Source organism: Gigantopelta aegis, chromosome 5 (assembly GCF_016097555.1).
Source record: "Gigantopelta aegis isolate Gae_Host chromosome 5, Gae_host_genome, whole genome shotgun sequence".
Taxonomy (NCBI): Eukaryota; Metazoa; Mollusca; class Gastropoda; order Neomphalida; family Peltospiridae; genus Gigantopelta; species Gigantopelta aegis.
In genome coordinates, this window is record NC_054703.1 from 1,594,468 (window position 1) to 1,618,707 (window position 24,240).

General features: G+C 36.5%; 1 protein-coding gene across 1 annotated transcript; it reads right to left on the reverse strand.

The window, feature by feature from the left end:
- Positions 1–291: 291 nt before the first annotated feature.
- Positions 292–16,986, reverse strand: LOC121373195. The gene is made up of 8 exons (XM_041499652.1): positions 16,803–16,986; positions 12,321–12,504; positions 11,766–11,926; positions 9,555–9,701; positions 4,428–4,777; positions 3,041–3,146; positions 1,750–1,832; positions 292–1,235 (listed from the first exon to the last, which is right to left on the reverse strand). The coding sequence occupies exons 3-8, from the start codon at positions 11,791–11,793 to the stop codon at positions 1,194–1,196; spliced, it is 756 nt and encodes a 251-aa protein (XP_041355586.1). The 5' UTR covers positions 11,794–11,926; positions 12,321–12,504; positions 16,803–16,986; the 3' UTR covers positions 292–1,193.
- Positions 16,987–24,240: the final 7,254 nt, after the last annotated feature.

Sequence of the window (24,240 nt, forward strand, 5' to 3'; positions counted from 1 at the left end):
CCCCCCCCCCCCCCCCCCCCACGTACCTGTAACAGCTGTGCTGTATAGTTTTTGTTAATAATGGTAGCAGATAACTATGGCTGAAAACACACTCGGTTCTGAGGAGTCTGGGGCTGCCAGACTACTTGTGTATGTTGTATGTCGTCTTCTGCCATATTTTAATTCACACCAACCATAAGACTGGGAACATACTTGCTGGACCCAGCACCGATGTGATTTTTGGGCCTAACTTTGACCATCAAGTAAGCCCTTTTGAGTTGGGCTAGGGCTATATACAAGCCAACAAGTCACTATTACAATTTATTTTATTTTCAACAATTAATTGCATAAGAATCGCAGTGAGCATTATTGCATATATTTGTGAAATACTGGTTATACAAATCAATTTATAGAAAAAACGTATAAAAAATATATTCTATAAAATAAATGTGTACATGTAGAGTATGCAGTATAAGTAGTGGATCCAGGAGGTTTAATTGGTTGTTAGTGACATCTCACACACCATGACTGTGACAAAACCAGATCCCATCTGTGACATCTCTTAACTGTGACATGGCCAGGGGCAAGTTCAGCCAAATGGTTGTCGCAAATCCCACCTTTGATATATCTCTTCGCAAACTGTGTATTAACATTAAATATCCTAGCTGCAGTGTAATGTCACTGTAGCAGATATACTGGGACCCGATTGTTTCTTCAATTCCAACATTAGTCTTATGATTAAAGTCATTTAATAACAAGTTTTAGAACAACTTTGTGAGAAAAGGGTTTTAAATTATCAATATTTAATTACCTACATAAGGTATAAAAAAATATTAGATTTCTAAAACCACATTTATGTAACAAAGAACATTCTTAGGTAATGTGAATCATTAAGAATAAAAATGGCATAAAGCGGATGTGATTTTTAAAACACTTTTATGTGGAAAAGCACATTCTACGGTAATGAGAATCATTAAGAATGAAAATGACCTAAGATATGATAGCTTTTTAAGATAAAGTATTAAATTTCCATAAATGTAAAAGCATTATGATTTTTTTCTTTTCTTTTTGGTGCAACTAAGTCTACATTTACTTGAACTAATTAATATTCTAAAAATGTGCAGCATATAACAGTTAGACACCACACTTCAGTTAATGATAAAATTACATGATCTAAAATAACACTGTTAGTTGAACATTAAAGGTGTCCTTCATCAATACACAGGAGTCCACGGGTTACACTGGTATACACCAATCTGAAAAGAAACAAAATAAAAAATTCATTAGTGTATTTCTAATCAGTAACTATTTTATTCAGCCTGTAATATTATTAGTCATAAATATTTCATCATCGGCTATTGGATATCAAACATTTGGCAATTTTGACACAAGTCTGAGAGGAAACCCGCTATAGTTTTCCAGTAGTAGCAAGGGATCGTTTATATGCACCATCCCTCAGACAGGATAGCACATACCACAGCCTTTGATATACTAGTTGTGGTGCACTAGCTGGAATGCGAAATAGCCTGTAATATTAGTCATAAATATTTTCTTGACAATTTTGAAAAAAAGATGCTCAGAAACATTTTCAGCACTTAATTAAATATAAAAAAAAAGAGTGAAAAAAAAGCTTCAAACAGCACATCAAAAGTGTGGGAGGTCTCAGACCCCTGCGACACCCCTCTCTTGGAATACGTGTTCCCCCTCTCAGACCCCTGCAACCCCCCCCCTGGATCTGCCAATGAGTTATTACATGTATGTTAATCTTACCTTGTCCATTTCTCCTGTGAATGCTCCCTTCTTTTCATCGGTTCCAAAATCAAGACCACACTGAGCGATCGAGATTTTGGGTGCTGTAAAAGAGAGAGAAAATATCGATAAAAAGAGATACAAAATATTGATAAAGAGAGACACAATTTTGGGTGCTGTAAAAGAGAAATAAACTATTGATAAAAAGAGAGACAAAATATTGATAAAAAACAAGAAATAACTTGAAGTTCAACAAAACTGGTATAGCGAGAATGTCATAAATAGGCAGCATGCAGCTGGTATCCTATGCCGCTAATAAAGCTGGTCTGACCCACGGCACTAACTAACGACCGCTGGTAGTAGGGAAGCATAGTACATGTAGGTGGTTACAAGTGCCTCTTAACAATGCCACAAGTAACTACTGAAAACTCTCCGAAGTGGTGAAACTATACAAGGCCACATCTAAAAGCTGATGGGGAATGACAGGTAAGTGATACGGATAGCCACAAGAGACAAGTACCTGTCTCACGGTTGGAGAGACGAGCTGGGACATGGAGGTAGACAACAACAAAATTTGAAAGACAGGAGTTGCCAGATCGGGAAGAAATGAGAAGGAAATCAAAGGAATTAAAAGAAAGGTGGTCGAGGGATAAAAAACAACAACATGCATCTGGTGATTTGTCACTGCTTTTTTTAATATTAAATTGTCCCTAGGAATAGAATTACAAAGAAAAAATGCTTCCTGAACAAATATTGATATTTTTCAATTTACTTTGCATCTGTTGACAACTGGCCAGTTATATTTTATGTGTTTGTTCCTGGTTGGTTAATATACAAGTAGTCACTAAAATAACTTGTTATCAATGTATAATTAGGGTTTAGGCCAGTTTTTCATTAACATGATTCTGCACGCGTTTTATTGTGTGCGTTTCCGTGTGCGGAAATGTGTTTTTTCATATCTGTGTTTTCTCAAGCGTATTACTATAGAAAATTTTACTTTAAGCCAAAAGTAGATGCTTCACATTATGACATCACCGCATTAAGTAACTCACATGCAGAAAAATCGCTCATCGCTCAACTTTTTTCAGCGTGTGAAATCGTGTATATATGGAAAAGGTCGTGGCCATGTAAATGCATTGTATATTGATAAACACGCATGCAGAAATGAGTTAAAGGAAAACAGGCTTTAAGCTGGATACCAAAAATCACCACATGCGTGTGGTGACCAGAGACCAGCAATATATATATATATATATATATATATATATATATATATATATATATATATTTGTTTTGTCTAACTGATACTTACCAAAGCTTTTGAATATGTAGGTCACCTTATCACCAGAAACTCTTCCAGTGGCGAACTTCCCATCATATACGAATGACACCTGTTTCCATTCATCAGTCTTGAAGTCCTGTCTAACAGAAAATGTAATATGAACCTACAGGTATACACAAAACATTCCTATCCTAGCTGGGCCGTACCCTCCGGGGGTGGGGTGGGGGGGGGGGGGGGCAGTTGAGAATCTCACCTTTTTTTTCATACTCCAGAAAATAGAATACACATATCTGGGTTTAATTTGTATAGTGTTTCATTCATTGTTTATAAAAAGTATATGTATATTACATATTATATGGTTATATGGCGTCGGACATATGGTTAAGGACCACACAGATAAGGAGAGAGGAAACCCGCTGTCACCACTTCATGGGCTACTCTTTTTGATTAGCAGCAAGGGATCTTTTATAGGCACCATCCCACAGACAGGATAGTACATACCATGGCCTTTGTTACACCAGTTGTGGAGCACTGGCTGGAACAAGGAATAGTCCAATGGTCCCACCGACAGGAATCGATCCTAGATTGATCGCGCATCAGGCGAGCGCTGTACCACTGAGCTACGTCCCGTCCCACTTAGTAGGGCCACTTACAGGTATGGTCTGTTTTGTTTCAATTACTTACTCTAATTATTGTAACACACACACACACAAAAATCAACATGCACTGAGGGGATTCAAACCAACTGAGCTAATAGTTTAATTCCCACTAGCTATTTATACCAACACTATTACGTACACTGTACGCTTCCTAAGTGAAGCTATGTCCTGGAACTGTGGGCCATGGGAAGTTGAACCGTTACAGGTTCTAACTGGGTAGTACTTGTAGTCTTGTGTTAAGAACACACCCAGTCCCTACATGGGCTCACAAATGTAACACAAAATTCAACCTCCACTGATGGGATTCGAACGACACATTCTCAGCACGAGAGTCCAGTGCTATACCAACTCAGCTAGTATGGTAATTCCCACTAGGTACTGCAAGTAGGAGCACTTTATAGCAAACACCACCACACTATTTTCTGGCTGTAAAAAGTGTGTTTGTTTTGTTTAAGGACACCACTAGAGCACATTGATTTATTAACCATCGGCTATTGGATGTGACACATTTGGTTTAATAGCCGATGATTAATAAATCAATGTGCTCTAGTGGTGTTGTTAACCAAGACAAACTTTAAACATATTTTGCCACAAAATAGAGTAGTAGTGTTTGTATAAAGTGCATGCTTCTACTGGCAGGATCCTGTGGGAATTCCCCTATTATTCTATCTCATTTGGTAGAGCGCTGGACTCTCGTACTGAGAGTCTGTGCTTCGAATCTCCTCTGTGCCGGTTAAGCAAAACAAATGTTTACTTACATCAGTGGGAACTCTCATGGACATGGCTGTACCAAACCAGTTCTTCATCTCCAGTACGACATCGTTGCCATTCACGGTGACGACCAGCGACGATGATTCGACCATCCTACACAGCGGACTCTTAACGAGGACCTGTCTGTCACGGCTCGTCGCCTTGTAACTCAGTCGTACAGTGACGGGATACCCGCCCGTGGCCTCCACCAGCGACACGCTCGTACGAATCAGACCGTGACTCGAGAACATGGCCACGCCGTTCATGACGGTCACGTTGTTCGTCGTGACCGTGACCCCTGGTGCAGTCGTCAGTCGACCGGGGTCGGAGAAATCCATCGTCATTACCGCGTCACAAACTGAAATACAACTGGGGGAAAAAAGAAGTGTTTTGTTTAATGGCATCACTAGAGCACATTGATTTATTATTCATTATTATTAAAGGCCTCCTAGCATTTTCACCCACTTTGGTAATTCAGTTTACGTCAAATTATTTTGCTGACCCTCTGAACAAAAATCCCGGAGGAAAGACTCTAAAGCACCTGCTTATGAAAACATACCATTGCATATTAAAGTTTTTAGTTTTCATATTCAGTTTAAAGTTTTTAAACGAAACGTTGGGGTTTTTAGACAGTTTTTAAAACAGTTGTAATATATATTTTATACTGTTTCATATTATTAAACAAATGAGTAAAACATTTTCTTTATAGACCGTTGAATGAAAACATTAAATGAATGAAAGTGAAGTTCTGGTCATGGCAAACAACCAATCAAATTCCATCATATTTAAGTGTCCTTACTATAGTTCGTCCCACGAGGAACACCTTTTTTCATACTATGGAATTTACTACAAGTTATTTATTTCTCTGGCCAATTGTTTTCTAAATCGCACACAAAAATAGTATTATTTTGTTATTTCGAAAACACTTTTACTTAATTTTCTTCTTACGTCAAACCAAACTGAAATTATTTACAAAAAACATTTTTGTAAAAGGATGGGATTTTTTTTATTTATTCAAGACCCTCATTTGCATGACAGACAACTCATGCTGAGGACAAAACATGAGTCGTGAACAGCACTAGTACATGCATAATTATTAGATTTTAAGTAGACTTTCATATTAATATACGTAAACTATACAAATCATGTAAACAAAACAAGACAAATGATATACCACTGTGGTTTATAAATGTAATAATAAAACACTGTTATGGTTTCGGTCAGGCTAGGTTATAGAAGAGGGATTAAATACGGGAATCAAGATAATAAGTATAAATAAATAAATATATAAATAAATAAATAAATAAACCAATAATAATAATAATTTAAAAAAAAAAGAAAAAAAAAAGAAAAAAGAAAAAAGAAGAAGAAAAAAACAGAAAAGACTTGATACACACATGAACACACACACGCTCACTTGCTCACTAACTCACACACACATGTATGTAAACGTAGTTACTGTTAAAAAACCCTTTATATTTCATATATCTATCTATCTATCTATCTATCTATCTATCTATATACATGTATATACATGGTAATTAAAAAAAATATTAATTTCCTGTGCAGTCTTGCAAAGTTCTGCAATCCTATTTTACTAATATTTTATGTTTTAATCTATGAACTGTTGGTGGTGGGGGAAAGGAAAGTGTAACATACTTATAAGTAAATAAATAACCGAATACTTGAATTATCAAGTTATGTTTTCAAAGAGAGAATGGTACATGGACCACTTACCGTAGTAAAGAATTTATTGATACTGTTGTTACTGAAGTGTATATGTTTGTCTACAATGTATCTTTGTTTAATTTCACATTTAAAATGTGTAATGTCTAGCTGTACATGTATCTTTTGGACTTTACATCGATATATAAAATATTTTGCTGAAAGTAATAAGAGATCAAAGACGGTGTCTGTCCTAATGTGCTTCTTATGTCCGAATATAACAAGTTCAAGAGAGAGTTTTACGTTATAATTATATGATGCCAATAACCAATTTAAACATGTATTCCAGAATTCTTGAACAATATCACATTCCCAAAAGAGATGTATTATAGATTCTTCACTTTTATGACAAAAGCTGCACGCTTCACTATCAACAAGTTTCAACTTATAGGCAAACGTGTTAGTAGTCAATATTCTGTGTACTATTCTATACTGGAACCATCTTAACTTTGTTTCCTGCGTGGTTATAAATGGTTTTAGATAAATAGTAGGGCAAATCTGAGAAATACCCTTTTCTAAGGCTGCACGCTTCACTATCAACAAGTTTCAACTTATAGACAAATGTGTTAGTAGTCAATATTCTGTGTACTATTCTATACTAGAACCATCTTAGTTATAAATGGTTTTAGATAAATAGTAGACCAGTTAAGCTCCATGGTGAAATGACATTGCCATTTTGCCAAAGTGGTATTTCGATTATCAGAAAACATTAATGTATAATAAAATAATTTGGAGCCTTTCAGGACAGAGCAGAGTTTACGTTGAACAGGCGATCGAGTCATCTAAAGATATGTCTGTCTCTAGTCGTGTCATTTTCAGTTTCTTTAAGTATGACCTGAGTGAATTAATGACTCCGTAGTATTCTAAGAAACACACATTTAATTTGTATAGTTCATTAAATTCTTTTAAGTATATAAAATTCACCTTTTTCATTAACAAAATCACAAATCTGAGAAAGACCCTTTTCTAACCACTTCCGTTTAAACAACATTTTCTTGTTTATTTTTATATGGGAATTGTAAAAAACTGGTTCTGATAAAAAGTCTACCAACATTGTTACTTTAATGGCTACAGAGAAATCATAAAAAGCACTAATACAATATCTTTCCAAAATAAACTATTTATATAGCACATGATTTATTATTAATTATTATTAAAACCATTTCATGGTATAATACAAATGAGTTAAATTTATTCTGTAAATCTTTATAGACTGTATACATGTTGTGCCATATGTGTAATTTAACTCATGAATGGAAACATTAAATGAATGAGAGTGAACTTCAGACCGTGTGTGTATATATGTGATATTTTGTAAAGTACTGTAAGCTAGAATACACACAAGATATTTTTTTTTCTTTTCTGTCTCATGAATGGAAACATTAAATGAATGAAAGTGAACTTCCGACCGTGCGTGTATATATGTGATATTTTGTAAAGTACTGTAAGCTAGAATACACAGAAGATATTTTTTTTTTCTGTCTCATGAATGGAAACATTAAATGAATGAAAGTGAAGTCTGGCCATGACAAAGAACCAACTAAATGTGGTAAACAACCAACTAAATGTGGTAAACAATCAACTAAATGTCGTCATTTTTAAGCCAGCCACCCAGTGGCAGTAGATGCAATCTGCTCAGTGCTGTGTAATTATCGGAAAAAAATTACCCCGAATATTTGAGCCCATATGGGTAATCAGAGTTTCTGCCAGTAAACAATTCGAGGATATGTAATGAAAACAAAACAGACCATGAGTATCCCTACTATAGTCCGTCCCATCATTTTGGGATACCAGCTTTTGAAATGTTAGTATCCAACTGGGATATAGCTCAATTTTTTTATCTCGAACACTGATCCCTACTATATAGTCTGTCCCATCATTTTGTAAAAATGTTTTTTGTAAATAATTTTAGTTTGGTTTGATGTAAGAAGAAAAGCAAATGGTTTTTAGAAATAACAAAAATATACTATTTGTGTGCCCAATTTACAAATCAATCGGCTAAGGCGTAAATAACTTTTAGTAAATTTGACAGTATGAAAAAAGGTGTTCCCTGTGGGTTGTTATGGGTTTGAAATCTTTTAAAATTCAACACTGCAATTCATGTACATTGATACATTTTAAACAGCACTTCTCTTATTGTAAAGTTTGTTTTATTTAACGACTCCACTAGAGCACATGGATTTTTTATCTTATTATCGGCTATTGGACGTCAAACATATGGTCATTCTGACACTGATTTTTAGAGGAAACACGCTGTCAGCATGTAAGCTACTCTTTTATGACAGGCAGCAAGGGATCTTTTATTTGCGCTTCCCACAGGCAGGATAGCACAAACCATGGCCTTTGTTGAACCAGTTATGGATCTCTGGTCGGTGCAAGTGGTTTACACCTACCCACTGAGCCTTGCGGAGCACTCACTCAGGGTTTGGAGTCAGTATATGGATTAAAAAGCCCATGCTTCGACTGGGATCCGAACCCAATACCTACCAGTCTGTAGACCGATGGCCTAACCACGACCGGTTGCTCTTATTGTAATCTTTGTAAAAAGTATGAAAATGTATTAATTAATTTCCAAGATTTTAGTGTATGTAATTTTACCCTAATTCATACCCTCTGGCAGAAACCGTGGTAATCAGGGGACAATATTTTAAAATCTTAGAATCTTTCGTCTTCAGAGAAACCCCAATACATTTTCTTTTTTCAATAGCAGCAAGGGATCTTTTATATTGACATTCATGGACAAGATAGCATACATATAGTACCACAGCCATTGATATTCCGTCATGAGATACTGCAAGGGACAATATTTCAAAATCTTAGGTATGGTAACCGAAAGTTAGTTCACATAAGTTTTATTTAGGTAACCGATTGTTCGGTTACGTGAATATAAATCTCGTAACCGATGAGTTAGGCCTACCTAATCCTGAAAAATTTGAACTACGGTTCTGTGCTACATTGGTAGTTCAAATGTATTTAAAAACAAACTGATTTTCTCTTTCATTACTGATAGGCCTAACCGTCTTAATAATAATCATATGAAACACATATGTAATAACAAGTATAATGATTTAATTTTGGGAAGCGATGTCATAACATGACGTTGCTTACCCTGTCCTAGCCCAGAGACTGCATGTGAAACATGACGTCATTTCGTCGTCTCCTTCTAGTTGTGGTTGAAACATTTTGAGACAGCCCTTGGGCCTTAAATTGTTATTCATAAAAAAATTACAATAACAATACGGATAATAAAGAAATTATTACTTGCATGTGTGCCGATCTGATTTTATGAAACTCGTGTCAGGATTTATGTATTACCGTCGCTCTCACTCGGACAATACAAAAATCCTGACATTTGTTTCGTAAAATCAGTGCAACACACAAGCTCGGATAATAATCTGTATAAGTTTTACCTTTAGTGGCAGCCTTTGAGCACTGACAGCCGACGATGTCGAAGTAGAGGCTGCTCTTTTTACACGTTGATGCTCTCCACCCATTGTCTCCACCGCCTTCCTCGTACTTGTGTGTGTCATTCCACCACGGACGCACGTTACACACCTCTGTAAGACAAGGAAGGAAATGCTTTATTTAACGTCGCACTCAACACATTTTATTGACGGTTATATGGCGTCGGACATATGGTTAAAGACCACACAGATATCGAGAGAGGAAGGAAATGCTTTATTTAACGTTGCACTCAACACATTTATTTACGGTTATATGGCATCGGACATATGGTTAAAGACCACACAGATTCGAGAGAGGAAGGAAATGGTTTATTTAACGCACTCGACACAGTTATATGGCGTCAGACGATTTACCTTTGAAGTAGATGGTTGGACACATGCTGTTCTTACACGTTGGAACTGCTCTGGTTAAAGACCACACAGATATCGAGAGAGGAATTGGTTTATTTTTTTAACGACACACTCGACACAGTAATTTACAAATATGGCTTGCCAAGATTACAAATTTTACCCTACTTTACTTTGCAGAGGTTAACACATGCATTTACAGGTAAAGTAACTAGTATTGATCAGATATGTCATCTTACAGGGCTTCGATACAGGTTAAAAACACTAGCATTGGGGGTTGGAGTGGGGTCAGTATATTCAAATTTACAAAATAACTAGTTTTACTTTAAGTTAACATTTTACAAAACAAAAACAGATATCACCTAGCCATCGGGGATGGATAGTTGTAGTTATTTACACACAACATTGAATATCACTAGCCACGTGGAGTTATACCATAATCTAGAAGCCCTGAATATTAAAAACTAGACCATTCACCTTATCGCCAGTGCAGATGGTTGGACACATGCCCTACAGGTAAAGTCCACCAACAGATTGATGTGACTACTGTGAATATTAAAACTAGATTTTACCTTTGCCAGTGCAGATGGTTGGACACATGTCCCTACAGGTAAAGTCTACCAAGAGATTGATGTGACTGCTGAGATATTAAAACTAGATTTTACCTTTGCCAGTGCAGATGGTTGGACACAAGTCCATACAGGTAAAGTCCACCAAGAGATTGATGTGCCTGCTGTAATATTAAAACTAGATTTTACCTTTGCCAGTGCAGATGGTTGGACACATGTCCCTACAGGTAAAGTCTACCAAGAGATTGATGTGACTACTGGAATATTAAAACTAGATTTTACCTTTGCCAGTGCAGATGGTTGGACACATGTCCCTACAGGTAAAGTCCACCAAGAGATTGATGTGACTACTGGAATATTAAAACTAGATTTTACCTTTGCCAGTGCAGATGGTTGGACACATGTCCCTACAGGTAAGTCCACCAAGAGATTGAAAGTCTGCCAAGAGATTGATGTGACTTGATGTGACTACTGTAATATTAAAACTAGATTTTACCTTTGTCAGTGCAGATGGCTGGACACATGTCCCTACAGGTAAAGTCTACCAAGAGATTGATGTGACTAATGTAATATTAAAACTTGATTTTACCTTTGCCAGTGTAGATGGTTGGACACATGTCCCTACAGGTAAAGTCTGCCAAGAGATTGATGTGACTGCTGTAATATTAAAACTAGATTTTACCTTTGCCAGTGCAGATGGTTGGACACATGTCCCCACAGGTAAAGTCCACCAAGAGATTGATGCGACTGCTGAGATATTAAAACTAGATTTTACCTTTGCCAGTGCAAATAGTTGGACACATGTCTGTATAGGTAAAGTCCACCAAGAGATTGATGTGACTGCTGGAATATTAAAACTAGATTTTACCTTTGCCAGTGCAGATGGTAGGACTCGTGTCCCTACAGGTAAAGTCTACCAAGAGATTGATGTGACTGCTGAGATATTAACACTAGATTTTACCTTTGCCAGTGCAGATGGCTGGACACATGTCCCTACAGGTAAAGTCTACCAAGAGACTGATGTGACTACTGTAATATTAAAACTAGATTTTACCTTTGTCAGTGCAGATGGCTGGACACATGTCCCTACAGGTAAAGTCTACCAAGAGATTGATGTGACTAATGTAATATTAAAACTTGATTTTACCTTTGCCAGTGTAGCTAGTTGGACACATGTCCCTACAGGTAAAGTCCACCAAGAGATTGATGTGACTACTGTAATATTAAAACTAGATTTTACCTTTGCCAGTGCAGATGGTTGGACACATGTCCCTACAGGTAAAGTCTACCAAGCAGCCTTTGGTCTCAACGTAGGCAAACCCGACTGGACAACTCGCAGCCTCTGACTTTCCGTTGACACACGTCCAGTAGCCACGGCAACACAGTCACCTTTGCATTTTTCTGAAAACAAACAAGATATATATGGATGAAAGTTAGGGATGTTCAGTATTAGCGGTATATCAATATACATTCAGGGTTTCTGCCAGAGGGTAAAATGAGCACGGCGCCATGCATATCCACATTTTTTGGCAGAATTAATTTTTTTAAGTTGACCTTTTGACAAAATTAATGATTAGTATTACAGACAGTGTCAATATATAGGTAAAATGTATACTAATAACAGTCATTCTAAATCTGTATATGCAAAATGTATACTAATAATAGTCATTCTAAATCTATATATGGAAAATGTATACTAATAACAGTCATTCTAAATCTATATATGTAAAATGTATACTAATAACAGTCATTCTAAATCTAATATTAAATTCACAAAATGTTCATCATTACAAACCGAGAGGACAATCGACACTGCAGGCCTGGTCACAGCGAAGAATATCCTGGTTCCAGTACTGTCCGAAGGGACAAGAGTGGATAACTCCAGTGGTCTGACCGTTTGGATTGTAGTAGCACTGGATAAACTTGTCACAGTCCCTGGGGTGTAATTTGTACCCAACACCTTGGATCACTACACAGACCTGAAGGAAACGAAAACACTGTATAGCAGTGACATGTTCCAATGATCCATTATAATTAACTGAAAATTCATCGGTTAATAGGCTCTACAAATCACTTGGGCATCGCTACACAGACCTGAAGGCAACGAAAACAATGTATAGCAGTGATATGTTCTAATGATCCATTATAATTAACTGACAATTTATCGGTTAATAGGCTCTACAGATCACTTGGGTATCAATACACAGACCTGAAGGAAACGAAAACACTGTATAGCAGTGACATGTACCAATGATCCATTATAATTAACTGAAAATTCATCGGTTAATAGGCTCTACAGATCACTTGGACATCAATACACAGACCTGAAGGAAACGAAAACACTGTATAGCAGTGATATGTTCCAATGATCCATTATAATTAACTGAAAATTCATCGGTTAATAGGCTCTACAGATCACTTGGACATCAATACACAGACCTGAAGGAAACGAAAACACTGTATAGCAGTGATATGTTCCAATGATCCATTATAATTAACTGAAAATTCATCGGTTAATAGGCTCTACAGATCACTTGGGCATCTTTACACAGACCTGAAGGTAACGAAACCAATATATAGCAGTGACATGTTCGAATGATCCATTATAATTGAAAATTCCTTGGTAATTAGGCTCTACCAATGCAGGGTTTCTGCCAGAGGGTATATAAAACAGGTATGATGCCACCCCCCCCCCCCCCCTCCCCCAAAATATTATTATGGGTATGGTGCCATACTAAATTTTTAAAACAATTTTTAACAGATTTTTTTTATCATTTTAGTCGACCTTTTAACAAAATTAACGACTCTTATCATTACCGTATGATTAATGTGTCGATTCAGTGGAGAAAAATCAACAGCCTATTTTCGTCGACATATGTGCAATAATTTTATTTTTTATATCAACTCGAGTGTGCATGAACGATGGTGATCGGGACCAAGGGATTTTTTATTATAAATGGCTGGAATTTGTAGGGTCTATGCATTATATTGTATTACATTGCATTGTATTATAGGACAACCTTTAAGTAGAAATAGGTATATGTACGACTGGTACTTTACGGCCAACTACGTTTTTAGCCAGGAACATTTTTCTCTCTTCCTATGGCGCTCGCATAGTATAGATCTCATCATATACATGTACATTGCTTTCATGGCCATACAAACTTTTAATTGCTTACAACGCTCCAAGCCCCGTGCTTATAAACCTTAAAGTCTAGACTTTAATAAAGTCCAGACTTTAACGTCATGGCAACGCCATTCAAATAGCATTACGTTAAAGTCTGGACTTTATTAAAGGTGTAAAACTTGATTTACTCACGAAGTTGATGATTAATGTTGTATTTTTATTTTATAACAAAAAATATTTCAATGAATTAAATTTTCATCTTCATGGTGAAGTATATACATATTAAATTATACATATATATGTGTACATATTAAATTTTTCTTTTTTGTCTTTGTACAAGTGTTGACTATTGATTATGTATATTTATGGTTATTGAAGTTACCAAATCTGAAAAAGGCTCTACAATAATCTATAACTATATAGACAAAAATATAAAATAGATAAAAACTGTTTCACTCTCGATCTACTTCACTATCACTACATGTACCTAATACCAAAGGCAATATAAGCATCTTCAAAGCAAATTAAAAACAAAAGCAAGTTTAAGTTACATGTGTTGATCCAAATATGTTTTAATTTTTGTTTTCAAAATTTGATAAATCTGTACAGAAAATGTGAAGCAATCTTCAAATTCTAATTGGCCAGACAGCTAAACTGGCTGTAGATCTACAAAGGCTGGGCGATTTTGAAATATGATTTTTAACAAATTTATAATGAATTGTATTCGCCAAATTCAAGTTTAATTCAGTTTTGGCAATTTACACACTGCATATACAATCTATCCATCTATCTATATCTATATCTATTATATCTGTATCTATATCTATATCTATATATATAGTCGAACTTGTATATAACAACCACTCAAGGGACCAAAAGAAAGTGGCTGTTATGGACAGGTGGCCTTTATATAGAGGTCCCAAAATATTCAATCGAGATATATTTCACTATAACATCTCATTATTAACTGTTGTAACAGTTTGATTTCCTTTGTTAATTCCAATACCCAAAAACTTTCTAGCACTTAAACGATCTTTCTCGAACTTCCTGACAACTTCTACATGTACTGTACAATTTGCCGGTGGCATTTTGTTTGACAGTTGGTTCATAAATAAATAACACAAAACTGAAATTTACATTTGTTTAATTGGGATTTATTACTCAGGTGACTTGTTTAACTCATTATTAGTTTTATTTTGCCGCTAATCCATTGGTATGGTACTTACATTGGGATTACGTCGCGAACTGCAAACAAAACAATTTTGGTAAACAAAGGTCGAGATTTACCTAAGCATACCATGATACCGTAATACATTCTGCTTTCATAGGCTACAGCCATGAGAAGTCGCCTTGTTATTGGGTAACGAATCGAGCTGAACTATCAAATGCAAATTATACAACCGCCGGAACCGAACAGCTGTTGACATTTACCAAATTAACAAAAGGATTAAAATAATGCTTAATATTAGTAAACGTATATTTGTTTACGACAATAACATCATATGATAACATCACAATAAGTAGTTTTTTTGTATTGTCAATCAAATCGCCAAACTTTCCGGTCACGTGACACAACAATGGCGACATTGCAGAGAAAAATGGGATTTACTAAATCGCTGTACGATCAAATAGGTGGGAAGAATTTGATTTTTAAAAAAATAATATTTTGGTCGCTAATGCAGGTTCTGGCCATGTTGGACAGGTGGCCATTCTATAGAGGTCAAATAAAGAAAGAAATGTGTTGGGGGATTTCAGGGTGGCCGTTATATAGAGGTGGCCGTTAGACCAAGTTCGACTGTATATATATATATATATATATATATATATATATATATATATATATATATATATAAAAGCTCATATATGTATTCTTGAAAAAACAAAGAGGTCAAATTACTACCTTGTATTCTAGTAACAGACATTAATGAATAAATATGATTATACTATTTTCATACTATTTGTTTTAAAATTTACAAAGGAGCAAACTCCGAGTATCTGAATTATTGAAAATCAATGTTGCTTAGGTTTTAAGCAGGACAAGAAAAACGTGTTAACAATTTGGAGAATTTGGTCAGCAAATCCCATTGGAAGAGCAAGTGTGTTTGGGGGGGGGGGGGGGAGGAGGGGGCATGCACAGGGGTTGAATATCCCCCTGGCCTCCACCCATTTGAAATGTCCTTATTAATTGTTGTTGTTTGTGGTTGTTTTTTTGGTGTGTTTTATTCAAATTCGTCATCCACAATATGCAAAACTGAAACCCGCTATCGCCCCTTTATGGGCTACTCTTTTGCGATTAGCAGCAAGGGTTCTTTTATATGCAGCATCCCACAGATACGGTAGTACATACCACGGCCTTTGATATACCAGTCATGGTGCACTGGCTGGAACAAGAAATAGCCCAATGGGCAGGGATTGATCCACTTTACCACTGGGCTGCGTCTCGCCCCCATCTTGTTAATGGTGAGCCTTGCAGATTTTCCCATTCTTGCCATCATAATTAAAAAGGTGATATCCTATATGTGTCATTAACTAGATATTCTTTTTATCCTGCAGTCCATAAAGGTTATGGGGAAAAGGGTTCAGGACTTTAAATCTCACTAATTTGGGCACAACAAGAATTTAGTTTTTTCTGAGTGCAGGAAGGTTGTCTTAGTTCTATACTGTCATGAACAGCTGTTGTATGAACAGTTGTCAATACTCAGAAATGCATTTCACAGGGCTCAAAATTAACGGCGGCAACAACAGCAGTTGCCATCAGTTAGATATAAATTGCCGTCAGTTAGGGGCGTCACCGACACACACTCTCTCCTCTCTCTCTGTCTGTCCCTCTCACCAACATCCCCCTCCCTCTCCTTTTCAGCTAGTTTGCGTTCGTCAGACTAAATGGCAAATAACATTTTTCAATACCAAATTGTTTGTATTTTTAAATTTGCTGGGAACGGTAAATCGGTATCGACATGATACCAATACTGAACAGTATAGATGGTATACTGCCCAGCTCTACTGGCTGGAACGAGAAATAGCCCAACATGGGCCCACTAATTAACAGGACTCCCACTGAATAGTTTTAAATCAACTGACGACAACTGAATTAATATTTGTGTGTCTTTTGTCATACAGTATAAAGTCTACAGAACCAAGTACAAGTACCTGGACATGGGTCAGTTCCACAGCGTTCTGTGCCAGTCAAAGTGTCACTCCCCACACAGAAGCGTCCATTATTCTTTGGTGCAGGGTTATTACACACACGAGTACGCGTCCATGGTCTTGATCCACTACCACACGTCACACTGCAGCGACCAGGCACAGAAGAACCCCATGGTCCCCACACACCATCAACTGTAAAACAAGCAGATGTTTATCAAATATAATTGTCACATGACTCACTGCAGACACCAGGCACAGCAACACCCCATGGTCCCCACACACCATCAACTGTAAAACAAGCAGATGTTTATCAAATATAATTGTCACACGACTCACTGCAGACACCAGGTACAATAACACCCCATGGTCCCCTCACACCATCAACTGAAAAACAAGAAGATGTTTATCTGTAAAAACAACAACATTTGCTACGAGTTTCACATAAAAATGCATAAATTATGTTAATTACCAGGACACAGGGCGATCTGGCAGGTTTCAGTTCAGTTTTCGACATCTGAGCCAAAACAGTTGAGTCCACCATATTGAGGTGCCGGATTATTACAGAGCCGCCTCCTTATGTTGGTGCGCTGGCCTGTCCCACATGTCCGCGAACAAGCTCCTAAGATGAAATTGCCCCACCGTACCCACTGGCCGTTAACTAAAACACAAAACATTCGGCCAAATTATAAATGTCTCATAAAAAGATTCAATGACAAAAAATAAATAATCTGTGATATAATGTTCATAATTAATCTAGTTTAAAATAATTTTTAAATAACAAGCATTATGAGAGTACTGCTAAAGCAATACATGTCCTCTACTAAACACAACAATTTTAGTTCAATATCTCAAGACCTTCTGACCAAACAAAAAAGTTGGGATTTTTTTCAAGGGCCATAACTCTGTCACAAATGGGTCATTTGCAATGAAAGTCAAACTTGATCTGTAACAGTACATTATAAAGCTATACAAAAAATTTCAGCTCAATATCTCAAGACCTGAAAAAAGGTCCAGAAAACAAATGTTCACATCTACTAAGTTCAATATAGCCATAATTAAGTCCATCAAATATGGGTAAATCGCCATGAAAGTCAAACTTGATCTGTAACATGGGATATTTTGAATACGATTTTTATGTCAACGAGTGATGTGTGAAAAACATATTTTCACAAATTGCGAACCAGTGAGTGAAAATATGGTTTTCATACATCACGAGTTGACATCAAAATCATATTCGAAAAAACACCATGAAATAGTCTATTTTCTTATGTAAATCTTTCTTAATTTTTTATTCGCTTTTTGTTAATATCTTTCGCTGATCCTAACGACAACATGTAACGCCATGATATATAATCATGGTCCATACAGGTTTGAGAAAATAAAATTCAAGGACTTTCAAGGATTTTTTCCAAGTACTTAAATTAATTTTTCAAGGACACAAAACCATGTTTTAAATAAATTTACCTAGTAATAAAAAGTAGACTGTCATTGGACATATAATTATACACTGCTTCAAGTGTTCACTGACACTCCTTCATAGTCTGCTGGATGGAGCCCTTAACCCCTTCCAACTTGGCTTGTTTTTCCTTAATAGCGTTTCTAAAGAAGTTAAACTTGACAATAAATTCCCTGTTGTTCAATCTTTCAGTTTGAGTAGCCACATGAGGCTTCAAGAGCCTGAACATCAGCACACAATCATTTCTTTTCCCTGGTCAATTCTTCCAAGTTCTTATGTTTCACAGAGTTTCTATCACTGTTCTTTTGTTGTTTGTTCTCCCTTTTCAAATGCTGCTGGTATGCCTGCCTTGAAGCCTTGGCGAGCACTGTACCACTGGGCTACATCCAGCACCCGGAATGACAAAGAAGTTTTGGATTGACGCGTAAATAAACCTACGGAAGCGATTCAAATTTTTCACTAAAGCTAGGAAAGGCACGTTTCCTATTTTCTCAGGAGGGGAAAATAAAATTCAAGAACTTTTCAAAGACTTTTTCACAAAAATAAGATATTTCAAGGTTTTTAAGGCCTTGAAAATACATTAACAAAATTCTAGTACTTTCAAGCACTCCAAGCACCTGTGCGAACCCTGTATATTTCTGCGGATGAAACTTTTCCAGAAAATTTACTTGACCATAGATGTTTTAAAAGAAATTTGAAATAAAAATTATCTTTATTTAATTAATAATACTGCTGTGCAAACATACTTGACAAAGCGATCCTCAAAAACCTAAAATGAATTGAATGCCATTAAATTTTAACTTACACACTCAATGACAGAATATTGTGTCATCCTTATTTTGTTTCCTATTCAATTCGTTTTAGATATTTTATTCTAATTGCACTTCTTATCCCTTTTTTATGGGTATAATTGTTTAAATTACTTTTTTCTCTCAAATACAATCACATGCACTGGTAATCAAACTTAAATACGAACAAATGACACAAAGGGAGGTAATTTAATCATGAACTTTTACAAAAAAGTAAATACAATTTCTATAGTTTCACTGTAGCTAAAATACGGTGAAAATATGACTTTTCAATGGATATCACCTGTATGGTTTCTGTAGATCTATGTATTTCATTGCTATGTATATCATAAAAAGCTATACACATTTCAGGGCCCCGTTCCACGAAGCGATCTTAGCCTTACTATTGTCGTAAATACCTACCATCGAGACCTTAATTTTTTTTCTACACGGCATAGCTTACTATTCAATAGTATTGTCATAAATTACAGGGAAAATTTACAATTGGTATGAGGCAGTTGTAAGCCACTAACGTAGCTGTCAAATGGCAGTTAGATGATGATTTGCTAATTTTCTAAGAAGGATACTAACTCTTTGTGTAAAAATGGATCTAATATATACCAAACACCTTTTATGAAACTCTGTGATCGATGAAAAACAGTCTAGGCCTAACGACCTTCACACGAAAATAAGGGAGATAACTCTCATGTTTTATGTATTCGGCAATTATCGCTTACCGAATAAATTGACAAAGTTACTTCATGGTTGTCCCATACCAATGAATACATCCAACTTGTTCCGAAAAGTCGGTAAACAATTTATTATTTAACTAATTCGCACTTCTTTGCAAAGAATCTATTAATAATTAAAGGAGCACTTACGACTACCGTAAGGTTGCTTTGTGGAACGGCTGTAAAGTTTACGGTGCCAGTTGTAAAACTCACCTTAAATAACTCGAATTAACCTTAGCTAAAATTCGTTGCAAATTTGTTTTCGCCCTTATTCACCAAATATTTGGGCCAAGGACTAAAATAAATGTTCCTATAATTCGCCCACGCAGGGCGTACATACGATACATACATTTGCCTTTACATTTACACATTTTATTTTTTAGACGTGGGGTGAACTAGATGTCAGAACACATATGGGTGCTTCTGGGATAAAACACCCAATTAGCAATTGGAAATGGTAAAAAAATAGCAGTGATATTTTGGAAAGATTTTATTATTTTCTGACTCGGTTATTACTCTTCTTACATACTCTTGTGTCAGCAGTGCACGTTTTTGCGCAGTCCATGACATATGCAGTAATTTTTATATGGGTCCTGATTCCCATTTACCCAGCATGTCACCGCCGTAACGCATAGTTTCAGGCATGAATAATCATCAAAGCTGCAGTACATCTAGACGTGGTGCGGACCATATTCGAAATTGGTGAATTTTCTAACATATTACAGACATGTTTTCTTATTTATTACCAAGAAATCAAAATAATTTAGCAATGCTTTCAGCACTATAGTGCGTACTTGTATGGCGGTCATTGCCCCATATACTGACTTTCCGAAAGGGTTCTGATACTTATAGAGTGGAGGAGACACTGTGTGAGTGGTCCCTATCCATTATGTACCAAAAACTTTGTTTATTCGACTACTTAATACACACCGTTCGGCAAAAATCAATTTTGGAAAATTCGGCCCCAAAATGTATTTTTGCCCTTATTCACCAAATATTTGGGCCAAGGACTAAAATAAATGTTCCTATAATTCGCCCACGCAGGGCGTACATACGATACATACATTTGCCTTTACATTTACACATTTTATTTTTAGGGGTGGGGTGAACTAGATGTCAGAACACATATAGCAATGCTTTCAGCACTATAGTGCGTACTTGTATGGCGGTCATTGCCCCATATACTGACTTTCCGAAAGGGTTCTGATATTTATAGAGTGAAGGAGACCCTGTGTGAGTGATCCCTATCCATTATGTACCAAAAACGTTGTTTATTCGACTAGTTAATGCACACCGTTCGGCAAAAATCAATTTTGGAAAATTCGGCCCCAAAATTTATTTTTGCCCTTATTCACCAAATATTTGGGCCAAGGACTAAAATAAATGTTCCTATAATTCGCCCACGCAGGGCGTATATACGATACATACATTTGCCTTAACATTTACACATTTTATTTTTAGGGGTGGGGTGAACTAGATGTCAGAACACATATAGCAATGCTTTCAGCACTATAGTACGTACTTGTATGGCGGTCATTGCCCCATATACTGTCTTTCCGAAAGGGTTCTCATATTTGTAGAGTGCAGGAGACCCTGTGTGAGTGATCCCTATCCATTATGTACCAAAAACGTTGTTTATTCGACTACTTAATACACACCGTTCGGCAAAAATCAATTTTGGAAAATTCGGCCCCAAAATTTATTTTTGCCCTTATTCACCAAATATTTGGGCCAAGGACTAAAATAAATATTCCTATAATTCGCCCACGCAGGGCGAACATAAGATATATACATTTGCCTTTACATTTACATATTTTATTTTTAGGAGTGGGGTGAACTAGATGTCAGAACACATATAGCAATGCTTTCAGCACTATAGTGCGTACTTGTATGGCGGTCATTGCCCCATATACTGACTTTCCGAAAGGGTTCTGATATTTATAGAGTGCAGGAGACCCTGTGTGAGTGGTCCCTATCCATTATGTACCAAAAGCTTTGTTTATTCGACTAGTTAATACACACCGTTCGGAAAAAATCAATTTTGGAAAATTCGGCCCCAAAATTTATTTTTGCCCTTATTCACCAAATATTTGGGTCAAGGACTAAAATAAATGTTCCTATAATTCGCCAACGCAGGGCGTACATACGTTACATACATTTGCCTTTACATTTACACATTTTATTTTTAGGGGTGGGGTTAACTAGATGTCAGAACACATATAGCAATGCTTTCAGCACTATAGTGCGTACTTGTATGGCGGTCATTGCCCCATATACTGACTTTCCGAAAGGGTTCTGATATTTATAGAGTGAAGGAGACCCTGTGTGAGTGATCCCTATCCATTATGTACCAAAAACGTTGTTTATTCGACTAGTTAATGCACACCGTTCGGCAAAAATCAATTTTGGAAAATTCGGCCCCAAAATTTATTTTTGCCCTTATTCACCAAATATTTGGGCCAAGGACTAAAATAAATGTTCCTATAATTCGCCCACGCAGGGCGTATATACGATACATACATTTGCCTTAACATTTACACATTTTATTTTTAGGGGTGGGGTGAACTAGATGTCAGAACACATATAGCAATGCTTTCAGCACTATAGTACGTACTTGTATGGCGGTCATTGCCCCATATACTGTCTTTCCGAAAGGGTTCTCATATTTGTAGAGTGCAGGAGACCCTGTGTGAGTGATCCCTATCCATTATGTACCAAAAACGTTGTTTATTCGACTACTTAATACACACCGTTCGGCAAAAATCAATTTTGGAAAATTCGGCCCCAAAATTTATTTTTGCCCTTATTCACCAAATATTTGGGCCAAGGACTAAAATAAATGTTCCTATAATTCGCCAACGCAGGGCTTACATACGTTACATACATTTACCTTTACATTTACACATTTTATTTTTAGGGGTGGGGTGAACTAGATGTCAGAACACATATAGCAATGCTTTCAGCACTATAGTGCGTACTTGTATGGCGGTCATTGCCCCATATACTGACTTTCCGAAAGGGTTCTGATATTCAAAGAGTGCAGGAGACCCTGAGTGAGTGATCCCTATCCATTATGTACCAAAAACGTTGTTTATTCGACTAGTTAATGCACACCGTTCGGCAAAAATCAATTTTGGAAAATTCGGCCCCAAAATTTATTTTTGCCCTTATTCACCAAATATTTGGGCCAAGGACTAAAATAAATGTTCCTATAATTCGCCCACGCAGGGCGTATATACGATACATACATTTGCCTTAACATTTACACATTTTATTTTTAGGGGTGGGGTGAACTAGATGTCAGAACACATATAGCAATGCTTTCAGCACTATAGTACGTACTTGTATGGCGGTCATTGCCCCATATACTGTCTTTCCGAAAGGGTTCTCATATTTGTAGAGTGCAGGAGACCCTGTGTGAGTGATCCCTATCCATTATGTACCAAAAACGTTGTTTATTCGACTACTTAATACACACCGTTCGGCAAAAATCAATTTTGGAAAATTCGGCCCCAAAATTTATTTTTGCCCTTATTCACCAAATATTTGGGCCAAGGACTAAAATAAATATTCCTATAATTCGCCCACGCAGGGCGAACATAAGATATATACATTTGCCTTTACATTTACATATTTTATTTTTAGGAGTGGGGTGAACTAGATGTCAGAACACATACAGCAATGCTTTCAGCACTATAGTGCGTACTTGTATGGCGGTCATTGCCCCATATACTGACTTTCCGAAAGGATTCTGATATTTACAGAGTGCAGGAGACCCTGTGTGAGTGATCTCTATTCATTATGTACCAAAAACGTTGTTTATTCGACTACTTAATACACACCGTTCGGGAAAAATCAATTTTGAAAAATTCGGCCCCAAAATTCATTTTTGCCATTATTCACCAAATATTTGGGCCAAAGACTAAAATAAATGTTCCTATAATTCGCCCACGCAGGGCGTACATACGATACATACATTTGCCTTTACATTTACACAATTTATTTTTAGGGGTGGGGTGAACTAGATGTCAGAATAGACATAGCAATGCTTTCAGCACTATAGTGCGTACTTGTATGGCGGTCATTGCCCCATATACTGACTTTCCGAAAGGGTTCTGATATTTGTAGAGTGCAGGAGACCCTGTGTGAGTGATCCCTATCCATTATGTACCAAAAACGTTGTTTATTCGACTACTTAATACACACCGTTCGGCAAAAATCAATTTTGGAAAATTCGGCCCCAAAATTTATTTTTGCCCTTATTCACCAAATATTTGGGCCAAGGACTAAAATAAATGTTCCTATAATTCGCCAACGCAGGGCTTACATACGTTACATACATTTACCTTTACATTTACACATTTTATTTTTAGGGGTGGGGTGAACTAGATGTCAGAACACATATAGCAATGCTTTCAGCACTATAGTGCGTACTTGTATGGCGGTCATTGCCCCATATACTGACT